This window comes from Lolium rigidum, chromosome 7 (assembly GCF_022539505.1).
Source record: "Lolium rigidum isolate FL_2022 chromosome 7, APGP_CSIRO_Lrig_0.1, whole genome shotgun sequence".
Taxonomy (NCBI): Eukaryota; Viridiplantae; Streptophyta; class Magnoliopsida; order Poales; family Poaceae; genus Lolium; species Lolium rigidum.
In genome coordinates this window covers 61,111,379-61,128,766 of record NC_061514.1, presented here as the reverse complement: position 1 = coordinate 61,128,766, position 17,388 = coordinate 61,111,379, and the positions used below count along the sequence as shown (strand labels likewise).

General features: G+C 40.0%; 1 protein-coding gene across 1 annotated transcript; it reads left to right on the top strand.

Moving 5' to 3' along the window:
* The first annotated feature begins 335 nt into the window (after positions 1-335).
* On the top strand, positions 336-866 carry LOC124671428 (cell wall / vacuolar inhibitor of fructosidase 2-like). Its single transcript, XM_047207801.1, has one exon. It carries the CDS (start codon positions 336-338, stop codon positions 864-866), a length of 531 nt encoding a protein of 176 aa, XP_047063757.1.
* Positions 867-17,388: the final 16,522 nt, after the last annotated feature.

Here is a 17,388-nt window from a genome sequence, read left to right as displayed (position 1 = left end):
GATCGGATTGCAACATTATTATTGGGGTATATCAATAATGAAACGCTATATCAAATGGGGATTGCGGAGATTATTTATTTGCGACCAAAATGACAACCTTGATGTTAGTTGTATAAAAATTGCAATACATACTATTTATATATTTATAAAAATTAACATTTTATACAACATTACTTTCCTTTTGTACGTTTTTCCAGATTTTACGACTTAATTGATACATTTCCACAATATGTAGGTGACATTTTTCTATATATACACCGGGTACGAATGATTTGCGAGATCAACATCCACGCTCATAATATCGCAAAATCCCTAGTGAATCACACCAAAAAACCATGAGGCCTTCACAAGCTCTCTGCTACTTCGTCGTCCTCCTCCTCGCATCGTCCTCCTACGCGTCCGTTCTAGAGGACACGTGCAAGGCCTTTGGAGCTGACTACGACTACTGCATCAAGTTCTTCCAGTCCGACAAGGACAGCGCCACCGTGGACAAGCGCGGCCTCGCCGTCATCTCCACGAGGATCGCCCGAGCGGCGGCCGTGAGCACCCTCAAGCGTATTGCCGCCCTCAAGGCCGCGGACACGGACAAGAAGATCCAGGGACCCCTCGCCGACTGCGATGCGAAGTACACCGGCGCCGTCAACGGCTTGGACGAGGCGGCCAGGGACATCGCGGCGGGCAAGTTGCAGGACGCGGTGACATACCTCGGCTACGCGCTGGATGTGCCCGCGAGCTGCAATGAAGCGTTTGGCGAGGTAGGCGTCAAGTCGCCGCTGGCCGCCGAGGGCCACGAGTTCGCCAGGGAGTGCTACGTCGCTCGCTTTGTAACGACAATGCTGTCAGCTAGTAAGCCGCCGAGGATGTGAATCTTGGGTACGTAACGGGACTGCAGGAAACTGTAACCATTTGAGTGGATGAATAATCTCCTCGGATTTCGTAAGCCGCAATGTCTGATCAATAATGAACTATGCAAGCACGTTCGGATTCCGTGAATTTGTTTTGTGATGCTCTGAAATAGCAATACTCCACGGAATTCCCTTAAAGCCATACGGAATCTCATCCTACGGCACGTGCCCTAAGTAGCAAAGTCCAAGATTAATCGTTGCCTTGTGCGACTTCTAGAAAATGCAATCAAATACTCCATATCGACGGAGTATGTATAGACGTTTTTTTAGGTTTATTTCATTGTTTGTCCATAGGGACGGCCGCCTCTAGGATGGCAAAAACGCCGTAAAAAATACTCCCTCCGTTCCATTCTATAGTGTCTATAGTTTTGGAACGGAAATTAGCGCAAGAGTATTCTTTGAGATCAGAGTAAAATGAGGGAAATCGATAACTTCCTAAGTTAACATAACAAATCCCACAAATCTCTCTGGTTGACTCTTCATATATGTGCAGCCAGGTTCTACTATTAAGAAAAGAAAAATAATGCTTCCTAAATCTAAGGAATCGTTGGGGTCATGCATTAGGAATCTCAATTAATTGTTTTCTTTTTGTACGGATTTTTTTCATGCATGTCGTGTGGGAGCTGACCGGTAGAGGAGGTAATTGAAAAAAAACCAAGCTACAACCTTATATTTAAAAAAAATGCCAAAAATCTATAGAGATTATAAAAAGTAACGGAGGGAATAGAAGTTTCCCACACCTGCGCCTCTAGGCAATTGTTGCTGTAGTATGAAACAACATAAGAGAAGAGGTAGGTATCAATTATCGACGAAGTGTGTGTGTGGTTCAAGTTCAACGCCAATAATATAGTTACATGCAAAGATGAAAACAAGAGTTATACAACGACCATTCAACGGGTCCTCATATACCGTTGAAAAAAATATTTATTAACTAGACTTGACCACGACTCGGTGGAAACGTGGCATAATATCATTAAGGGGCGTGACCTCAAGATAGGTTAGAACTTGGTGTCGTGCCTACGAAGGATTTGTAGTTGGCAACACAAAAATATTCGGTGGACGATACCTCTCAATCCTTGGGAGGAGTCTTGTGCGAGAGTGATGACCTTAAATAAATCGGCCATACCTATGAGAGGTGATAGTCGTTTGTTTTACGATAAATCAATAAGAAATGACCAATATGGTGCCAAACTAGATACATGCCACCAGTACCCTCCCTAGAAAAAATGAGGGTAAAAGGGGAAACCCAAGAAGCCCTCAAGTGAAGGAAAAAATGATTAATCTTATTTAATCTACGGAAGGGGCTAACATTTTCCCATGAAGGATGAACACCAATGCACTTACTAGGATTCCCACTCGTTCATGAAATTCTATTTACTTCACTTGACCTTATGATTACATTTTTGTCTAAATTATACTTGTGTTTATTTGCATTTATTTCCGTACGTCGCACTCCAAGTTGGTTGCAGAGATAAAACCTGAAGTTCCCTATATTAGAATGAATTCTCTCCGAAATTGGAAGAAGATAGATCACCTCGCCAAGAAGCAAGTACTGAACTACATTTGTTACCGCTCAAATTAGCATAATTATTCCATATTTTATTATGACTTGCAGTGTGAAAATTAATTATGCAACAATGTCATACAAACACCATAAGATCACAAATATGGAAACATCACACCAGGACTACATCAAGGGTTGACGCGAGGATGGAAGATAATGTTACCATTGTCGGTACGACGTGCAAATTGAACCCATCAAACACTTGACTTCAATGGGTTAAGGATGTGTCTTGCTTCCAAAGTCGTGTTATAACCTAGTGGACATGATGGATAAACCTGGAGCTAGATTTTGATGATCAGTTGCCATTTCTATATATTTGTTTTTGGCATAGGTTCTCTGATAAGTTGTCGTACCACCGAGGCTTCCATTGCTACTGCCCCACCCCCACCTAATATCACTACTCGGAAAGATAGCTAGCCCCAATATTACTAGTAGTAGCGCACATTGCTAGTGGTGCGCCAATGCTACACATTGCTAGGTGCTCCACCGCTAGCCCATTACTAGTGCCACACTAAGCTTAGGGACGAGCCACTGCTATTCTTGAGCCTAGTTGACCCCCTCCCCAGATATACCGTGGCGCACCACACCTAGGTGCACCACTGCTATGTAGCATAGAAGTGGCACACCTAGGCATGGTGCACCATTAATGTGTCTGGGAGGGGATGGGATACCCACATACCAATGACACACCAAGACTTTGAGATGGCCATGTGTTATATGTTATAGTTGTTAGGAAAATTAATAAACATGAATTTTGATATATTTTACAAAATAGCGCCATTTTTCGGTAAAATGGCTCCAGATTTCACATACGACCTCGAGGTGCGCCACTACTAGATGTTACCAGTGGCGCGCTAGCAGTGGTGTGTACCACTGGTAAGAAAAACACTTGCGCCAATGCCAGCCATTTTTCTAGTAGTGATAAGACCACTTAGAGTGCACATGTTGCTTCATCAAAATATGCATATCTGACCCAAGAAGAGGAGGATAAAGAAGGAGAGGAGGAGGATGGCGATAGGGAGGAGGGACATGAGCACAATGAAAGAGGCATGTCTTAGTTGAGTGACGCCCCTCAACCAAGTGATGCACAAAGGAGAGAAACAAATAAGAAATTGACCTTTAGTCTTGAAGGGTAGCGTATTCGGCATGCTCGTCCTCGCAAGGCACATCCAACACAAGAGAATAAAAGGTACAACCAAGTCCAGAATGGGGAGGAAGTGAGATCTATGCAAGTCCTTGAAGTGGTCGAACTTGTATTCGATCTTTCAAGTTTTCTTATGTTATCCAATCTCTTAAATGGTGTTTGAACTTGCTTATGTTGAAATTATGTGTCGAATATGTGTACGTGTTTGATTACAGCTTGGACTTGTAATTAGCGGTAGGTAACATGTTGGAGTCGAACTCTGTAACATGGCCTAGTATATAAAGACACATGAAGAAGACACACTAGATTAGACACAAGTTGTAGGTTAGACACAAGATCGGGCTTTGAGGACGCGGTCCGGCGCCTGTGGCAGGGGTGCTGGACCGGCATGGTGTTTGTAGATCAGAATTTTCTTTCAAACAGGAGAGCATAGCCTCAGGCTCTGCATCAAAGTGATACACACGGCTTTCTTTCTTGCAAAGCAGTAGTATAAAAGTATATTACAGCTCACAGATCGCATAAAATTGCAAAGTGGATTTACCGACGAGCGAGTGAAGCTTGGTGATCAGGGGGATACGTGAGCACCCCTTCTTTGCTTGACACGTGTCAAACGGTGTTAGTTGGCTGTGAAAAATACTACTCTAGAAAAAGTTGAGAGAGACTTGATGTCTACGGGTGCTTCTATTCTTGTAGACAATGTTGGACCTCCAAGAGCAGAGGTTTGTAGAACAACAGCAAGTTTCCCTTAAGTGGATCACCCAAGGTTTATCGAACTCAGGGAGGAAGAGGTCAAAGATATCCCTCTCATGCAACCCTGCAACCACAAAGCAAGAAGTCTCTTGTGTCCCCAACACACCTAATAGGTGCACTAGTTCGGCGAAGAGATAGTGAAATACAGGTGGTATGAATAAATATAAGCAGTAGCAACGGCACCGGAAAAGTGCTTTGCCCAGGATCGGCGTGTGGTTGATGGTGGTAATATTGCGGACAATAGAGATGCGAGTAAAACAAGTAAACAAGCAAGCGATAGCAGTATTTAGGAACAAGGCCTAGGGATCATACTTTCACTAGTGGACACTCTCAACATTGATCACATAACAGAATAAATAGATAGATGCTAGACTCTACACTCTCTTGTTGGATGATGAACACCACTAATCGTGTAGGATTACACGAACCCTCAATGCCGGAGTTAACAAGCTCCACAATATTCGATGTTCATGTTTAAATAACCTTAGAGTGCATAACGGATCAACATAACCAAACCAAGTACTAACATAGCATGCACACTCGTCACCTTCACACTACGAAAGAAGGAATAGATCACATCAATACTATCATAGCAATAGTTAACTTCATAATCTACAAGAGATCACAATCATAGCCTACGCCAAGTACTACACGATGCACACACTCGTCACCATTACACCGTGCAGGAGGAATAAACTACTTTAATAACATCACTAGAGTAGCACACAGATAAATTGTGATACAAAACACATTGCAATCATAAAGGGATATAAATAAGCACTTCACTATGCCATTCATAATAGTGAATAAATATTCTGTGAAATATAGCCTAAGAGACCCACACGGTGCACACACTCGTCACCTTTACACACGTGGGACAAGGAGTCTCCGGAGATCACATAAGTAAAATCCACTTGACTAGCATAATGACATCTAGATTACAAGCATCATCATATGAATCTCAATCATGTAAGGCAGCTCATGAGATTATTGTATTGAAGTACATAGGAGAGAGATGAACCACATAGCTACCGGTACAGCCCCGAGCCTCGATGGAGAACTACTCCCTCCTCATGGGAGACAGCAGCGTTGATGAAGATGGCGGTGGTGTCGATGGAGTAGCCTTCCGGGGGCACTTCCCCGTCCCGGCGGCGTGCCGGAACAGAGACTCATGTCCCCCAGATCTTGGCTTCGCGATGGCACTGCGGCATCTCGTCAATAGGTTAGTTCCGGAAAACGCATAATAATGACATAAAGTATGCATAAAACATGTAGATATCATCAATAATGTGGCATGGAACATAAGAAATTATCGATACGTCGGAGACGTATCAGCATCCTCAAGCTTAGTTTCTGCTCGTCCCGAGCAGGTAAACGATAACAAAGATAATTTCTGGAGTGACCTGTCATCATAACCTTGATCATACTATTGTAAGCACATGTAATGAATGCAGCGATCAAAACAATGGTAATGACATGAGTAAACAACTGAATCATAAAGCAAAGACTTTTCATGAATAGTACTTTCAAGACAAGCATCAATAAGTCTTGCATAAGAGTTAACTCATAAAGCAATAAATTCATAGTAAAGGTATTGAAGAAACACAAAGTTTCAGCGGTTGCTTTCAACTTATAACATGTATATCTCATGGATATTGTCAATGTAAAGTAATATAACAAGTGCAATATGCAAGTATGTAGGAATCAATGCACAGTTCACACAAGTGTTTGCTTCTTGAGGTGGAGAGAGATAGGTGAACTGACTCAACATAAAAGGTAAAAGAATGGCCCTTCGCAGAGGGAAGCATTGATTGCTATATTTGTGCTAGAGCTTTGGTTTTGAAAACATAAAGAGAGCATAAAAGTAAAATTTTGAGAGGTGTTTGTTGTTGTCAACGAATGGTAGTGGGCACTCTAACCCCCTTGCCAGACAAACCTTCAAAGAGCGGCTCCCATGAATTATTTTTATTTTTGGGTGGCACTCCTTCCAACCTTTCTTTCACAAACCATGGCTAACCGAATCCTCGGGTGCCTTCCAACAATCTCATACCATGAAGGAGTGCCTTTTTATTTTAGTTTTATTATGATGACACTCCTCCCCACCTTTGCTTTCTCAAGCCATGGCTAACCGAATCCTTTGGGTGCCGTCCAACAATCACATACCATGGAGGTGTCTATTTAGGTTAATTAATTTGGGACTGGGAATCCCATTGCCAGCTCTTTTTGCAAAATTATTGGATAAGCGGATGAAGCCACTAGTCCATTGGTGAAAGTTGCCCAACAAGAATGAAAGATAAACACCACAGACTTCCTCATGAGCTATAAAACATTGACACAAATCAGAGGTGATAAATTTTGAATTATTTAAAGGTAGCACTCAAGCAATTTACTTTGGAATGGCGGAGAAATACCATGTAGTAGGTAGGTATGGTGGACACAAATGGCATAGTGGTTGGCTAAAGGATTTTGGATGCATGAGAAGTATTCCCTCTCGATACAAGGCTTAGGCTAGCAAGGTTATTTGAAACAAACACAAGGATGAATCGGTGCAGCAAAACTCACATAAAAGACATATTGTAAACATTATAAGACTCTACACCGTCTCCTTGTTGTTCAAACTCTTTACTAGAAATTATCTAGACCTTAGAGAGACCAATTATGCAAACCAAATTTGAGCAAGCTCTATGTATTTCTTCATTAATGGGTGAAAAGTATATGATGCAAGAGCTTAAACATGAGCACAACAATTGCCAAGTATCAAATTATCCAAGACATTTTATCAATTACCACATGTAGCATTTCGCGTTTCCAACCATATAACAATTAACGAAGCAGTTCAACCTTCGCCATGAACATTATGAGCTAAGAACACATGTGTTCATATGAACCAGCGGAGCGTGTCTCTCTCCCACACAAGCATGATGGATCATATTTTATTCAAACAAAAACAAAAACAAACAGACGCTCCAAGTAAAGTACATAAGATGTGACCGAATAAAAATATAGTTTCAAGAGAAGGAACTCGATAATTTGTCGATGAAGAAGGGGATGCCTTGGGCATCCCCAAGCTTAGACGCTTGAGTCTTCTTGAAATATGCAGGGGTGAACCACCGGGGCATCCCCAAGCTTAGAGCTTTCACTCTTCTTGATCATGGTATATCATCCTCCTCTCTTGACCCTTGAAAACTTCCTCCACACCAAACTCAAAGCAAACTCATTAGAGGGTTAGTGCATAATCAAAAACTCACATGTTCAGAGGTGACACAATCATTCTTAACACTTCGGACATTGCTCAAAGCTACTGGAAGTTAATGGAACAAAGAAATCCATCCAACATAGCAAAAGAAGCAATGCGAAATAAAAGGCAGAATCTGTCAAAACAGAATAGTCCGTAAAGACGAATTTTATTGAGGCACCAGACTTGCTCAAATGAAAATGCTCAAATTGAATGAAAGTTGCGTACATATCTGAGGATCACTCACGTAAATTGGCATAATTTTCTGAGTTACCTACAGAGAATTAGGTCCAGATTCGTGAGAGCAAGAAATCTGTTTCTGCGCAGTAATCCAAATCTAGTATGAACCTTACTATCAAAGACTTTACTTGGCACAACAATGCAATAAAATTAAGATAAGGAGAGGTTGCTACAGTAGTAACAACTTCGAAGACTCAAAATAAAAAAACAAAATTACTGTAGTAAAATAAACACAAAGGTTATCTCCCAAGAAGTTCTTTCTTTATAGCCATTAAGATGGGCTCAGCAGTTTTAATGATGCACTCGCAAGAGACAGTATTTGAAGCAAAAGAGAGCATCAAGAGGCAAATTCAAAACACATTTAAGCCTAACATGCTTCCTATGAAAAGGAATCTTGTAAATAAACAAATTCATGAAGCGTGATGCAACAAGCATAGAAAGATAAAACAAGTGTAACTTCAAAAATTTCAGCATATAGAGAGGTGTTTTAGTAACATGAAAATTTCTACAACCATATTTTCCTCTCTCATAATAATATCCAGTAGCATCATGAGCAAACTCAACAATATAAGTATCACATAAAACATCTTTATTCACATGCATAAAAGTGTCATTACCCTCCACATAAGCATAGTCAATTTTATTGGTAATAGTGGGAGCAAATTCAACAAAGTAGCTATCATTATTATTCTCATCATCAAATATAGGAGGCATATTGTAATCATAATCAAATTTATCCTCCATAACAGACGGTACTAAAAGACTACTATCATTATAATCATCATAAATAGGAGGCAAAGTATCATCAAAGTAAATTTTCTCCTCAATGCTTGGGGGACTAAAAAGATCATGCTCATCAGAACCAGCTTCCCCAAGCTTAGAACTTTCTATATCATTAGAAACAATGGTATTCAAAGTGTTCATACTAATATGTTCCATGGGTTTTTAAATTTTCGCATCAAACCATCCATGTCTTAAATCAGGAAATAGAATAAGAAGCTCATTGTTGTCCATTATGTCAAACTAGTGTAAACAAGAAACAAAAAGATGCAACTGCAGGATCTAAAGGAAATAGCTTCGAGTACTTACAACGGTGCCGGAAAAGTGCTTAGTAGCCGAGATCCGGAGTGTGAGTACCTTTTACCTTTCCTCCCCGGCAACGGCGCCAGAAAAGTGCTTGATGTCTACGGGTGCTTCTATTCTTGTAGACAGTGTTGGGCCTCCAAGAGCAGAGGTTTGTAGAACGAGCAGCAAGTTTCCCTTAAGTGGATCACCCAAGGTTTATCGAACTCGGGGAGGAAGAGGTCAAAGATATCCCTCTCATGCAACCCTGCAACCACAAAGCAAGAAGTCTCTTGTGTCCCCAACACACCTAATAGGTGCACTAGTTCGGCGAAGAGATAGTGAAATACAGGTGGTATGAATAAATATAAGCAGTAGCAACGGCACCAGAAAAGTGCTTTGCCCAGGACCGGCGTGTGGTTGATGGTGGTAATATTGCGGACGATAGAGATGCGAGTAAAACAAGTAAACAAGCAGCGATAGCGAGTATTTAGGAACAAGGCCTAGGGATCATACTTTCACTAGTGGACACTCTCAACATTGATCACATAACAGAATAAATAGATAAATGCTAGACTCTACACTCTCTTGTTGGATGATGAACACCACTAACTGTGTAGGATTACACGAACCCTCAATGCCGGAGTTAACAAGCTCCACAATATTCGATGTTCATGTTTAAATAACCTTAGAGTGCATGACAGATCAACATAACCAAACCAAGTACTAACATAGCATGCACACTCGTCACCTTCACGCTACGAAAGGAGGCATAGATCACATCAATACCATCATAGCAATAGTTAACTTCATAATCTACAAGAGATCACAATCATAGCCTACGCCAAGTACTACACGATGCACACACTGTCACCATTACACCGTGCGGGAGGAATAAACTACTTTAATAACATCACTAGAGTAGCACACAGATAAATTGTGATACAAAACACATTGCAATCATAAAGGGATATAAATAAGCACTTCACTGTGCCATTCATAACAGTGAATAAGTATTCTGTGAAATATAGCCTAAGAGACCCACACGGTGCACACACTGTCACCTTTACACACGTGGGACAAGGAGTCTCCGGAGATCACATAAGTAAAATCCACTTGACTAGCATAATGACATCTAGATTACAAGCATCATCATATGAATCTCAATCATGTAAGGCAGCTCATGAGATTATTGTAATATCCCAGGTATTGGGGTTACAAAAATAGAGGAAACAGATGTGTGCATTGCATTCATGCATAGAAAATCTGGGGAATTTTCGCGCTTTAAAGTAAAACAATACACAGAATCGAAGTTTCACTTGACCTTGGTGGAATTGAAGTAGCTCATCAAGTCAAGCGCTATAAACCTCAATGTGACTTTGTTTAAAACTTTGTTTTGGGTAGAGATGATTTGATCTAAGGGGTTAGATCAGATGGAACTAATAATAAACACAACAACACTTTACTCAATGATCAACTACTTGATCTTACTAAAGATCACAACATGATATTCCTTGCCATAACATATGAACATATATTCAATGGTAAATCTAGTAACAATGAAATGAAGAAACCATTCTTCACTTATCCTTTCCATGTCTTAAACTAATCCTTGATTCTACCATGAACCTCATGGTATTCATTCTATGTCAATCTTGGAAACATAACAAGGAGATTAACTCTAGAAATATATATCCTACTCTATATTCCATATTATTATACATCAAATCAACAGAGGTGAGAGTTCCATAGTATTTATTAGAGAAGCAATAACAAACCTTGAGCTAAACCTTGGATATACATCCAAGTATTTAAATCATCATCTTTAAGAGGAACCCCGGGAACTCATTCAAGATATTTCCTAGAGAGAGGATCCACCTATGTTAACCATAGATAGTGGTGACTATATCATTCTCTCGTGGAGCCTAACCATAGGTTAGTATTAAAGACCTTTCCAAATGAGAGAGACCAATCATACAAATCATAGCTTTACCTATTTAAGAATAAGTGACAACCATTGAACTAAAGCATTAGGAGTTAAACCATATCATTTGGGAGTGGTGAGATAACCAATGACAAATGGAGTAAGATCATATCCATGAATTGATGAAGTAAAGTAGTAACTAATCCAACTAAGCATATAGGTGGAGACTTAAACCTTTGCTATCTAATGAGATCTTGTGAACATACCATAAACCCTAGAATAATCCATTCCTATACAAGAGAGCTCAAGATATGGTGTTACACTCAAGATTAGTTGAGGAAACACTTGGATTTAAGGGAGATACCTATTATATATATCCAAATGGTTATATCATCATTCATGAGAACAACTCTAAGTAATTATCCCAGGGAATCTCCTGGGATATAAAATAATGAGGCAACCATAGTAGTCCCATTCAAGAAGGTAAATTAGAAGTACTATACCCTAGCTGATCAAGACAATGCTTGATCATGGAAGTGAGAAACCTATTTATTGAAAGGTACCTTAGGAAGCCAAACCTTGATCATTATTAATTAAGTGATGATCATAAACCCTAAGAACTTGCGGTATGGAGAATAAACCCTAACAGGATAAGTAGATCTCATTCACCACATGAAATCATAGGGTGGTAACTAGTAGGCAACCCTAGGCTTATATTCCAACCTTAACTTGTGATTCAATTGGTGATCATAAGTAGAATCTTACCATATCTATGTTTCATAAACTAAAGGACCTAAGAAAACCTTAGAGTAAAACTCCATACTTAATATGGTGAGAAACCATCCATCCATATGACCAAAGTTAACTATAAAAAGAACTATAACAACTTTAGTTACTTTAACAATAAATTAAGGATATAATAGAAATCTATTGGTATAAGATAAAAACAATTCTCAAGTCCTTAGTAATTAAAGGAGAACAGAAACTATTAATCAAGTAACCCTATTACTTTGGTTAGGGGAGATTAAACCCTAGCAAACACAATATGGTGTTATCTCAATTCTGCAACCCAGAAGTATATCTCAAACCTAGTTGTGGATCACTTGGGTGATCACAACTAAAAACCTAAGCCACAATTAAATTCCAAACCATGTGCCATTAGGTGAATATGATTATAACCCTAGAATTGCTCACTAGTTAAAGATTATGCCTAAACATGGAACTTAAGGATAACCTAGTGCTAAACTATATGATTAAACCATGGTGGTGATTAACCACTTATCTTTATAACAAGACCCAAATCATGATGAGAGTAATGTCTACTCTTAATATTTCAAGGTCTATTAAAATATAATAGCAGTGCTACCCTTGAAATAGGATTATAATAATACTTACAAGACCTTAACAAATATATGCTCACATAAAATGTTAGACAAGTAATCAAATTATCAAATAAGCAATCAAGCCTCTATAAGTATTCAGGTACATGAAATCATGCCATTAGATCAACTCCTTAGGACACATAAGATAACACCCTGGTAATCCTATTTCAAAATAGGAAATTAAGCAATTAAAATCACAATACATTAATCAATTCTTGCTAGATAAAATAAAGCAACATATATCCTGCTATAAAAAAGATTATTACAAGTATTATAAATACTTGGAATTCCAATAAAAAGAAAAGAGAATTTGTATTTGTTAACATACCTAATTAAAATATTATGTATGTTGAAACTATCAAATTATTAACAATCAAAATAGTAAGTCTCAAGTAGAATTATTACTTAAGAGGTAATTGCCAAGTTAAAAGTATTTGCAAATACCTGCAAGACAGAATGGAGTTCAAATTTGAATTCAACAAAGAAGAATTATAAAACAGAATTGAAAACAGAAATAGAAAAAAGCAAAAAGAGGAAAAATAGAGAGAAGCTCACCTGGCTGAACAGCCCAGCACCGCAGCCCACCATCAGCCCAACACCATCACCACACAACAGTCCAGCCCAGCCCAACTTACCTCTTCGTTGAAATATCAACGAGAGGAGCTCGTCCTCATCTCTTCCTCGTGCATGGACGACAGCACGACGGCGTGCTCGCTCCTCCCTCTCGCTGGCGACCACCCCTGGCTCGACGTGGTGACTAGGCGAGCCCTAGCGCCGTATAAAGGCTCAAGACGAACCCTAGCTCGCTTTCTTCTTCCTCTGCCTCACATTTTCTCAAATTCCGAAACCCTAGTCCCACGGGCTCCGGCCATCGCCGTCGACAGAGACCACCCCGAGCCTCGCCGTGACCACCATCGCGACCGCCGCCCTCGACTTGCTCTCGCCTGTAGGAGGAATCGACCCCGGATGACCCGTAGCGCCGTCGCCGAGCTCGTCTTCTCCGACGACGGGAGCGGGCGATTCCGGCGAACCAGGCCACGCCAAGCCTCGCCGTCACGCGCGTCGTGATCCTGGTGAGCTCCTGAGTCCCCTAGCATGCATGCCTTGCTCGATTGCAGGCCGTAGCGCCCTCGCGTCGCTAGCCCGTGTGCGCCGCCGCAGCACCTCGCCGCCGGGCACGCTCCGGTGACCAATCCGGAGCGGCGCCGCCACCATCTGGTTCACCTCGGTACGCTCTCTCCAACGCGCCCACACATGACCCCGCGGGACCCCGGAAACGCCGGCGCCGTCCACGGCTGGCCGCCGGTGGTGGCCATGGTTGCCACATCGACGCCACCGTGGCAGCCAGCGTGGCACTGGCCCACTTGTCTGTGTCTGTGAGTAGCACAGGCACGGGTAGGTTTAGTAATTCTCGTTTAATTTCAATTTTATTCCAATTCAATAATTTCTGAAACTTTGAAAATGATTATAAAATCCATTATAACTCAGAAAAATATAGTTGATACATTAAAATTCTTAGAAAAGAAAACTCTATCCAATAAAAATATAAAACCAAATTTTTATTTTTAATAAAAATTTAATTATTTTATACTTACTATTTAAGCCTTTAATTCTAATTCTAAATACAATTAAAATTCAGAAATTAAGAAAAACATTAATAAAATAAATAAAACCAGTAAGCAAATAAAGAAAACATGAAAACTAGTTTTCTTTATTTGCTATCTTATTTAATCAATATTAGAGAGATTTAAACCCTAATTAATAATTACCTTAATTATTAACTCATTAAAAATAATATAATGCTAAATTCAATATTATTTTTAAATTCCAAGTTACTAATAACTTCAACTTTAAAATGAAGTGATTAAACAAACAACTACATAGTAGATAGCAAGCCCTAACTCCATATTGAATGATAGTACAACTCTATCATTTCATGTGAAATCCTAAAACCCTAACTCAATTAGGAACCCTAGTTCCATCAGCTCATATGAACCATAACTTGATTCTAAACCTAAACCCTAGGTTAGAACATGTGATCATAATACTTTGATCTCATTCATAGCTCCATAGTAGCAACTAAACAATTACAATGACTTCAGAAAATATTAGAAACTCATCTTTAATATATGAGTATGACATGTGTTCATCCTCATCGACCTAACTAATCAAGTAGAGTCAACCAAGTATAAAACCCTAGATCCTATTACCAAAACCATCATCCTTAGTTATCCATAATTAGCATCACACCAGTGTGATGAACCCTAATAGCAATTACACCTACTATTTTGTATTACATAACATATCCCACTAAACCCTACTAGTGTTGAATACTTATCCACCATCTTATTCAGGAGCCAATTACTCCTGACCTAGTAGAACCAACAAGAAAACCTAGACCACTTCCACCCTAATTGATATACTTCTTATTAATTAAGAAGTATGTTCTTCAAAAGTTATTCTTTTGAAGAAAATAAGGAATCATCATCAACCCTGCTTATAAGGACCTATAAACCCTAGCCAACTATCACTAGCAAGATAAACCAACCCTGACAACAACCATGCATAATGAATTGCTTAAGATGCCTAAGCTTATCTCAACCTTACAAGCCCTAGTTGCTCGATGAATCCAACTATGTTGTGATCCATCTTATACTTACTCCGTAAACTACTTGGAACCAGAATAAATTATAACAAAACACAAACCCAATTGTCATACTTGTTCTTCATTAAAGAACATGTTCTTCAAAAGTTATTCTTTTGAAGAATATAACAAGTAATCATTAACCATGCCATATAGTACTAAAACTGACAACTGTTCTTTACATGTTAACATTATGCCAATTATCATTCTTTGTGCGCTCAATTGATTACTGTACTTTATTAACTACCTGTTCATGATACCAAGTAATCACACCTGAATAAGAACATTGTTTGTGAATCACTCTAAAAGTGCAACACACCCTAAACCAATCATTACCACTCACTAATCCTAAATCATCGTGGTTAGGACACGCTTAGAGCGATTGCATCTCATACTTATGCATTATTGCATCCTTGCCACTCTTTAAACATCGTCCTTACCGGACGATGATGCTATTTCAGAATTTGGGGTTATTGCGTATCGAAGACCTTGTCTGCATAATCTTGCAGCCAAGAAAGGCAAGTTCATCACTTGCTCATGCCATTTGAGTATTTCTATCAAATTACTTGCAAAGTATTATGGTTATCACTATTGCATAAAAACCAAAACCACTACTTTCATAACTATGAATATGACTATGTGGTGGGCAATGGAACCATGGATTGTGTTGATATGGTGGAGGTTCCATTGCACGGGTTTATATCCATCTAGGATTAAACAACAAATGTCGCCAATGATTCTTGTGCCGTAATATCCGTGTTAACCATAAGATCCGGAGTGGGACGGAGTAGTCAAAAGTGTTTCCACCTCTCGTTCATCAACGGATGCGCTTTACCGTAGACACTTGTATCTGTCAGGGCAAGCGGTGGGCTGGGGAAGCCTAAAGTCCCCACGGCATAGTCCGTAGACACTTGTCGCTCGAAGTGCAAGCGGTGGGCTGGGGAGGCCTAAAGTCCCCACGGTATTGCGGTCTATGATGGGTTGCAGCTACCGGCGAAGGAGTTTGGTTCGATCCCAAACTGTTGTCGTGGTCGGGGTCCATCCTTAAGTGGTATAAGAGGACCGACGAGGACCCAGTGGTCGGGGTTTGCAACAAAGGGTGGGTGTTCGAGGTAGCGGAGGAACATGATTGGCTAGACCTTATACCGGGCCTCACACCAAAGGAAGTGTGGACGAGAACTAGACTCGGTTGGCACCAAGGTTAAGATCTCTTATGGGTAAAGCAACACACCTCTGCAGAGTGTAAAGAACCGTGACCTGTCACTCCCTGTTCCGGATATGGAACCGCGAACGCGGCCGGAAAGGAGCTCCATGAAGTTCTAGTAAACCGGTGAAGGCCGACGGACATAGTTCTTCCGAATAAAAGCAACCTTTTGAAGAAATGATTATGAAAACTTGCATTGGTATTAGACTTTCTGGTCTAATGCCGTAGCTAGTGCATTAAACACCTCTTTCCTATAATGAACTTGTTGAGTACGCTCGTACTCATCCCACTCTTAAATCCCCTGCTTAGGTATGGAGGCATCGAAGGAGGATCTACAGTACAACTCAAAGGCCGAGGAGTCAACAACTACTTCAAGAGACAGGACTCTGTCAGTGGAGTCAGATATCTCATCCAACAAGGAGAAAACATAGTTTAGCCATAGAAGGGAACTAGCTTCCTAAACCTAGCTCCTATTTAGCTAGAATCTATTCTTAGCCTCTATAGCTAGTTAAATACTCTACAAATAGAGTTCGTGATAGGATTAGACTACGAGTCGTTCTTCTGGAGTTATCTGCAGTTTTACCTCATTGTAAAGTAGGAGGCTGTGCTAATCTTATGTAATAGAGTCAGTGTTGTAATTCTATAGACATACCTTGGACCCGCATATGTTTCGTTGTACCACTCGAGCGATATAATACTAGTGGAACGGTGTTTCATTGGTGTTATATCAGACTTGCATACTACACCATGCAGTGGTATGCCGGGTCACCTCAGTTGGTATCAGAGCAAATGCTTTGACCCTAGGATTAAAACCCTTAAAAGGAGACCTATAGGATTGGTAGTGTCTATAGGAAGTTGTCCTAGGTAAACCAAATATTCTTATGACTTGAGATGGATATTCACTTGAGAATAATCCTGACACACTCGAGTCAACATTTCTTACCTAGCTTACCAAGATAAAGTAAAGTTAGATAGCCAATCCCAAGTATGTAGAACATCAATAAGTCCTTAACACAATAGATGAGTAGATCACAGTTGGTATACAATACATGGTAGTCCAAAGAGAGGATACAACCATAAGGAAGTTATCCTATTGGAAGATGTGTACCAACACATATTATGATTAAATACAAGTATTCGGACCTGTAATAGGAATAATATCAAGTGATGAAGATAATTATGATATCCTATTAGAAGGTATAAACCAATACAAGTAATGGGTAAGTAAATTATCCAAACTTGTGAAACAACCGATAGTAAGTAATAAAAACAAGTGATATGAGGTAGTATAGACCATGATGAGTCAATCATGGAAAATAAGGAAGAGTGATATG

Bases quoted from the DNA above. Each gene is read 5' to 3' on its own strand.
- LOC124671428 (XM_047207801.1), top strand. From the start codon at position 336: ATGAGGCCTTCACAAGCTCTCTGCTACTTCGTCGTCCTCCTCCTCGCA.